This window comes from Cyprinodon variegatus, unplaced genomic scaffold (genome assembly GCF_000732505.1).
Source record: "Cyprinodon variegatus isolate N-32 unplaced genomic scaffold, C_variegatus-1.0 Scaffold466, whole genome shotgun sequence".
Taxonomy (NCBI): domain Eukaryota; kingdom Metazoa; phylum Chordata; class Actinopteri; order Cyprinodontiformes; family Cyprinodontidae; genus Cyprinodon; species Cyprinodon variegatus.
In genome coordinates, this window is record NW_015150919.1 from 85,438 (window position 1) to 93,798 (window position 8,361).

Here is an 8,361-nt window from a genome sequence, read left to right on the forward strand (position 1 = left end):
ATCTATCTATCTATCTATCTATCTATCTATCTATCTATCTATCTATCTATCTATCTATCTATCTATCTATCTATCTATCTATCTATCTATCTATCTATGGCAATTAGCAAGTCACTCAAAAAAGTAGTGGCTCTGCATGTAGAGACCACAGACCACTTCTCAGTACTTTTCTGTGCTTTCTGGCTGATGTTCTGTTTACATTTGAATGTTAGTGTTGCTTTCACACTCATGGTAGCATGACAAGGACTCTACAACCCACACAAGTGGGTCAGGTAATGTGGCTCATCTAGGATGGCGCTTCAATGCAAGCTGTGGCGAGAAGATTTGCTGTGTCTGACAGCGTTGTGTCCAGAGGCTGGAGGTGCTACCAGGAGACAGGCTAGTACACCAGCAAACATGGAGGAGGCCGTAGGAGAGCAACAACCCAGTAGCAGGACCACTACCTCCGCCTTTGTGCAAGAAAGAGCAGGAGGAGTGTCAGAGCCCTGCAATAATGGTTAGAAACAGACTCCATGAGGATGGTATGAGGGCTAAACATTCACAGATGGGGGTTGTACTCACAGTCAAACATTGTTTAGGATGCATAACATTTGCCAGAGAACATCAGGATTGGCAAATGTGCCGCTGATGCTTTGTGTTCTTCTCAAATGGAAGCAGGTTCCCACAGAGCACATTTCATGGATGTGACAGAACCTGGGTATAACGTGAAGAGCAATCTGCTGCCTGCAACAACCTTAAGCATGACTGTTTGGCAGTGGGTCAGTAATGATGTGGGGTGCCATTTCTTTGGAGGGCCACACAACCCTCCATGTGTTCTCAAGAGTTATCATGGCTGCCCTTAGGTACTGAGATGAGATCCTCAGACCCCTCGTGAGACCATATGATGGTGTGGTTGGCCCTGGGTTCCTATTAATACAGAACCATACAATACCTCATGGCTGGAGTGTGTCAGCAGACCTCACACAAGCACAATACAAGCATAATTTTGTACCTGTTTTAAGGACTTGTGAAGTTGGGTCAGTGTGAAATATATTTTTCCACTTTAATTTTGTGTGTGACTCCAAGTCAAGGCGATAGATAGATATTTAACCAGTTTTGCGATACTAATATTGAACCTAACAATAAATCCAGCTTTGGTACCCCATGTACTAGTTTTCAGGGCCTTCTTTCATTACAAAATAAAAAGCAACAAAAAATATTAATGATTAAAAGAAAAGCCCTTCAGATTTATGTATTTTTGAACACTATAAACCCACCTGAACTTAAACAGTGGTGGTCCAACAGAACCTTGTTTAAAAAGAGGGATGCAGCATGTACACAAAACTTATCCAAAATCTAGACTATGCTATAATGCAAAATACCAGAATTTAGAATTGTTAGATTGTTACAAATGAAAATCGAATTTAGATAAGAATGTCTTTAGCTGCTGTGAGAAGAGTTCAGACTCTTAGACCACGTCAATACATCAAATTATGGAGCTCGTTTAGGTACAACAGACTAGACAGATTCACTAAAGTTTTAATTACTGAGCCTTGAACCTATCAGAGACTTTGGTCTAAAATCCTCAGTGCTTTAATAATCCCAGACCTAAAGTCAGGATTATCAAATGGATTTTAAAACAACCATGTAACCAGTGCATTCTCTTTGGGCCATAAAATGGAGGTTGTTGGTGAGACAAACCAGTTTGGAGGTTCTAATCCTATAGTGCCTCAATAGAAATGAAGTTACACTGAGATCTCAGCTACACCCAATTCTTTGTAGGTTTGCAAACGTTAAATTATGCACAACTTTTTCTAACCTCTTCGCCCTTTTTATTTTTCTCAACAGTTGCTACCAAAGGTGTAATTTGAGTTTATCTCATAAACATTCCAGACCTATAACATGCTTTGTTATTACTCGAATTGCTAAGTTGTAGTGACAATCCCCAAATAATAACAAGAAAAGGGGAGTTGTTCAATCAACGGTTCAACCCTCGGATTCAAAAATGGCCAATTTTTTAATCTGAGGGTTCAGATTCTGACTTCATGGGAGCCCCCAATGAAATCTTCACAAATTTCATTGGGAAAGTCAGATAATCATGGTTGAAATCTTAAAAAAAGCAATAGTGAGATTGTAAATGTATCAGTACATTAAGCCAACTTATCGCTGTAACATGTAGCTATATATAACATACAGCTGTGGAGCCTAAACATTAATTTACAGACAGTTACATGTAAACCACCAGTCTCTATATGCTTTGTTGGGGAGTAAAAGTGTTAAAATTGTTGCTTCTGTTAAATTGTGACAGCAACTGGATAGGAAGTAGGTTAGTCACATTGTCCGGCTGTGTAATTATGTGTCAGCACACCATCATTATATATGCAACCTCACTTTCTATGCAGCATTTTAGTGCAGTTAGTATCTGTCCTTTTTTGTGGCATGAAGGAAATAAAATGTGAAATATGAATGAGATATGAACCACAAGCTGCATCGAGTTAACTAATAAAATCACTGAGTCACCGCACGTTTTGTACTTCCAGGTGTTCCTGCTGTTTTTGTCGCAATCTGGGCAATCGTCAGGGCAACACTGGCAGATGCAAGGTAAAAATAAAATAATTGCGTGGGTGGTTTTCTAAAGGCACTATTGCATATTTTTGTCTTTATCAAAATGCACAGATTAGAGATCAATAAACATTTTGAACTCAATGAAACAAGACAAACCATCTTCATAGGTAAGTATGGAAGAGACAAAAGCCGACAGCACAATTAGAGTCTAATTCTGGTGACATTTGAGTCACCCGTGAAATCCAATTATACAAGGTTAATTTAATATGCAACATAGTTATGAACAAAAGCTGACACACAATGCAACAGGTGGGGACTTTAGAAATAATTGCTGTGGAAGGATGAAGTTAAATCTAAGTACATCTCCCAGGGTATGTTTGGAGCTACAGTTGATGAAAAGAACATCCTTCCTGGTGTTATTTAGAAAGGAGAAATTATTCTGCTGTGGAGCTATGAATCATTTTCCAAACCTTTTTCTCTGATTGAAAGAGAAACTTCAAATCTGAGACAAAATTATGTAAAAATGTGAAAAGGAGGAAAGGAAACAATGGGAGCCATAAAAGAGAAAAAGAGAAAAGTTCAAACCAGAACCACGTAAAAAAAGGTGATGTCGCAATAACATTAAAAAATAGTAACTAAATTCAAAATATGTTTCGAATATGATTTACTACTCATTTTCTGAATACCTTTTTTTATTTTGTTACCGTAGTCTAATTTTAGCTCCAATTCACTACTACAAACGCCTCCCTACATTCTGACACTCTCTGGTAAAGATGTGCAAGAAGCCTAAAAATAAACCTTTAATTGCTGTAACTCACACTAAAAACAACAAGCTTGAAAATAAAATATACAACTTTCATGTTTTTGTCACGTGCAGGCAGAAAGTATGGACCCCCCAAAAAAGTTTATACAGTTTATGAAAAGGTTGCCTCTAGATTCATATGAGGCCCCCTGCATTGTTTGATAATTACAATCATTTGGTCTCAATGTACTTGACTTGGAAGTATGAATAAATTAAATCGACTGTTTTTGCAAAGTGCTTTGAGACAAGGTGATAATTAGAGGTCTCGGTTTGCCAAATGCTTTGATTCATTATGTCATCAGAGATCCATCCGTGGCCAATTTTTTGTGTTCTAGCAGAGGCCGCTAGATCTTTGTTTAAAACCTCCTGGTATTTCCATGGCTTTATTATACCATGCGTCATAACCAAGCTCCTGTGCACTTGGAAGAAAAAAAAGGCCTACAGCATAATGTCTTCACTGTGTTTAGTGGCAAGATATATTTGACTTTATATCCTACCTCAGAGAAATAGAAAGTCAGATTAATTTGAAAAGAATCAAATTTGCCATTAAATTAAGGAGCGTAGAAATAAAAGTATAAATACATATTTCAATACAAAGAATTATCTGCCCCAGTCATATAGGTTAAATTATTTTGGAAGGATAATGCTGTGATATTTTGTCCTTTATGTCTTTTGACCCGTAATGTAGAAATATCTTTGGTTAACCATCTCTCTTACTCAATGAACACTATAGATGTGCACCAGTATTAAATAAAACGGTGCAGATATTGTAATATTGGTAAATAAATATCTTTTCCTGCTAATTAGATGTATTGAATCAAAGGTTTTATTTGCCCATTTTATCAGGAATGTTAAGATTTCTTGTCATGTCACTTAAAATCCGTCTGGTACACCTATTCCGATTATTAAATAAAATTTCCACAGCATTTAAACAAAACTATATAATTTTAACAATTGCATTTTATTAAATTTGATTTTCAGTCTATTTTTTCTGTTTTCTCCATTTGATCCAACATCAGGTGCTGGGAGTTGAGTGCTGGTAATATTAAGTGGATTTACCAGGTACCCATCTTGACAGCAATAGGGGTAAGTGTGTACAACAAGGATTATATAAAGTTTAACTTTGTTTGCTAAAATGAAAATGTATCATGGTTGGTTTGGTATATAAAAGTAGGGATAGGAAAATCAAGTTAAGAGATTTAATGTGTTTCCCTGCAACATTAAGTACTTCCCCCATAAGCTGCAAACAGTACATTTTGGAGTACTGATGCAACTAATCAAAAAAAAAAAAAAAAAAAAAAGCACTTTCCCCTGATTGATGGTCTATTTTAGAAGCCTCTGGGCATGAAAAAAAAAAATCATTATCCTTTCTCAAAATGTAACTCATGGCTCTTTTGCTGCTCAGCAAAGTTTAAAGTGGAATTTTTGACAGTATGTAGCGTAAATTATGAATAATTCTGGTGTTTTTTATTGTCTGAAGCATCATTTCTTGAGTTCTAATGTGGATTTCAGATTTTTTTCTTAAAGTGTTTTAGGCACCTAGCCATGCATTATAGAATAGAATTATAATATACTGTCTAATTAAATCACTGCATGTAGTCCATCCATCCATCATCTTACACACTTGTCCCAATTGGGTCCATCGCAGGGCAACACAGAGACACACAGGACAAACAACCATTCACACACACAGGACAATTTAGAGAAGCCAATCAACCTAACAGTGTTTTTGGACTGTGGGAGGAAGCCGGAGTACCCGGAGAGAACCCACGCATGCCCAGGGAGAACATGCAAACTCCATGCAGAAAGACCCTGGGCCAGGATTTGAACCCAGAACCTTCTTGCTGCAAGGCAGCAGTGCTACCCACTGCGCCACTGAGCAGCCCATCGCTGCATGTAGTATGTGTGTAAATGTGAAAAGAACTGTGACACGATAAAAGAATACTTATAAACTGACTTGATCAGCGTCTTTCCATCCGTATGTATTTAGTGCAATCTGCTTTGTGAATTCAGTGTAGAAATAAGGCTAAAGAAGGAAAAAGACATTTTTATGCTTCGCAAATATATTTTCCATCATATTTTGGGATTTTTATTTGATTATTTATTATTATTTTGTTTAGAGGTTTCCATTATCCTGTTTATTAATTTTGCCAATCACCTTTGTTGTTAGTGTCATATCAAAAAGTTAATTAGTTACTTTTACGGTTTTGAGTATTTGTGGGGTTTGATTTACTCTGTACATTTTTTGTTTTCTCATGTTAGTGAAAGGTGTTTCACTTTTGATTTGTAGATTGTTCTGCCACTTTCTTCAACTACCTTTGTGTTAATTTGTCTGCCTACTCAGTCTGCAGCAGTTGTTCCACATTTTCCTCATCTCCACTGTCTTTGTGTTGATATTAAAAATTGTATTGACTGCATGCTTGCAATCTGAGTTCCAGTGATAACATAATAAATAATTCTGGACTATATCAAATGTTATTTGGTCAGTGCGTAACATTAAAATGTATGAGTCCCCTTCTCAGATAAATAGGAATGCATAATAATTAAAAAATAAATAATAACTAAGTTCTAGTAGAGACACACTGTCACTGTGTGCCACATCTAAACAGAACCAACCTCTGCTTTTCAAACATGATCAGTCTCTGTCTGGAGGTAGTAGTCTTGCAATGAAAAAGTCGTTTTTGTCAAGCTGTGTCTGACCCTCCACCCTAATCACTATATAGGGCACTATACAGTGTTTACACCATTTTAGACAATTGTCCGAACGTCTAGAGCAGGCGTCCCCAAACTCGGTCCTTGAGGGCCGCTGTCCTGCAGGTTTTAGAGGTTTCCCTGCTTTAGCACAGCTGATTATCATGATTGCAGTAGAGCTGAAGCCTGTTAATCAGCTTTCAATTAAAATCAGCTGTGCTGGAACAAGGAAACCTCTAAAACCTGCAGGACAGCAGCCCTCAAGGATACCTGGTCTAGAGGATGAAAACATAGTGCACTCAAAATTTCCCACAATGCACCTTGAAAAGTAGTGATCATCAATGGTCACTAGACTAGCATATATATCCCAGATTGCTTTGCTTTGTTAGAGTTCTCCTTGCAAAGCATCATGGGATTTATTCTGGTGGCAAGAAAAGATAAATAGAATACAGGCACTGCGCGGGGAGTCAAAATTACCTGACAGGGAGCAAAAAGTAGTCATCTGTCTGAACGTTCAGTTAACTGCATTCACTATAAAGTCCACTATATAGTCCAGCTTTGAGATTGAAGGTTTTAGGGGTTATGGTGGACTTTTGGTCACAGCCTCAGTCTCAGTGTTGCCAATTCCTCAGCAAGAAAAGTCACTATTGGCTTTCCTAAAAGACACTACATGACATCATTACCTAATTTGTGTATTTCATTTTATCCAACTGCAGGAGATTGTAAATCCCTCCTAGTGTTTTTGTCATGAACCGAGGACAGATGGACCCAGTATTCAAGGAGAGACAGTCAGTAGAAAAGTTCAAACGTTTATTAAATAAAACAAAACAAAAGCGGAGCTGTGGCTCGCGGACACTGCAGGCGGGGGGGCGGGGCACCGCCCAATCTCAGACACTCTGGGGGAGAAACACAGGTAAGTGACCACGATCGACTGATAGAAGATCACTGTGTTGGTCACTTACCTGGTTTAACAGTCCAGACCACGAGTGTCCCCAGTGCTGCAGTCCCAGAGGTCATGCTGGAAGCCAATCCTGGTGAGGGATCCAGAACAGACAGGAACAGACAGAAACAGGCAGGATCCAGATCAGGCAGGAACAGAGACAGGTGGCAGAATCCAGACTTCCAGGCATCCACAGGCTTCCAGGAGGGTTCAGAGTCTGACTGGGACCAGAAGCATGACCAGGAGGTCACGCACAGGAGCAGACAGGATCAGGTGCAGACAGGCAGGCACAGTGGAAGAGGGTAGCCGAGACAGGACGTAGGAACCGGAACTTGAAGCAGACTTTAAACTGGTCTCCTCCCTGGAGCCAGGCTTACTTTGATAAAAACTGAACCTCCCCCCATAATGAGCCAAAAACCCAGAGGACTCCTTGGGGGAGGAACAGTGGACAATCAGGAGACGGGACAAACACTAAAACCCTCTTTCCACTGGCAGCTAGGATCCAGGACATGAACCAAATAAAACTGAACAGAAAGACTGACAGAAAGACAAGCAATGATCTGGCCCTGAATGCTCAGGCTGAACTGAATATAAACTAGAGGAAACAGGTGAGAGGAATAAATAATAAAGAGGCAGGGAGGGAAAAACGACAGGTGAAAGGAATGACTAATTAAGGGAGAGCAAACAGGCCAGATCATGACAGTTTTGGGGGTTGTTTTGGTGTCAAAGCAGAGTAGAGAGATATTAGGATAGTTAAAAGAAGAAAAAAAAAAAACTACAGGGGATTTTATGTTTAATAGAGACATTTCCAGAAACAAGTAAATAACAATACATATAATTCAGCCATTAAAAAAAAAAAAAAAAAACTACTACTACTACTGTGCAAAGAGACACAAAGACAGGAGTAGCAGAAAAGGAGAGAATGAGGCTGTAGAGTCAAAAGGCATTTATTTTATGTGAGACAACTGTCACTAAAAAATATTTTACTGATTCTACTTTAAAATCTGTATTCGAAGTGCCCCTCATTATGACACCAGACACAGAGAGAGAGCTGGATGCCGGCTTATTGATGCAATTTCAACACAACCAGCGCCAGCGCAGTGCAAAGCCAGAGCGGAGTGAATCATGCTGCTTTCAAACTGGACGCAGCAGGAGCAGCAAAATCACGTCTGCTGCTTCCTTTTTGCTGCTTGTACCAGCTTCTGACACGCGGCTGAAGAAGCTTCGCTGCTCTGGCTGTGCGGTCGAAAAGTGGCTCTGACGCGCGTTGGGCGGAGCTACTCTATCCTTTCTTTGCCTTGCAGCTATATTTTCTGTGATCAGTGGGAATAAGTTAGTTTTATTAAGTTTTTAAGTGGGAAAATCCACCTGAAAACTTAATCAG

At 39.0% G+C, this 8,361-nt stretch overlaps 1 protein-coding gene across 1 annotated transcript in view; it reads left to right on the forward strand.

The window, feature by feature from the left end:
- pth2r (parathyroid hormone 2 receptor) overlaps positions 1–8,361 on the forward strand; it is an 84,742-nt gene that overhangs the window by 53,718 nt on the left and 22,663 nt on the right. Inside the window, exons 8-9 of the mRNA XM_015389587.1 lie at positions 2,520–2,580; positions 4,366–4,432. Coding sequence (XP_015245073.1) covers positions 2,520–2,580; positions 4,366–4,432 — 128 coding nt within the window. The remainder of the gene's footprint in view (positions 1–2,519; positions 2,581–4,365; positions 4,433–8,361) is intronic.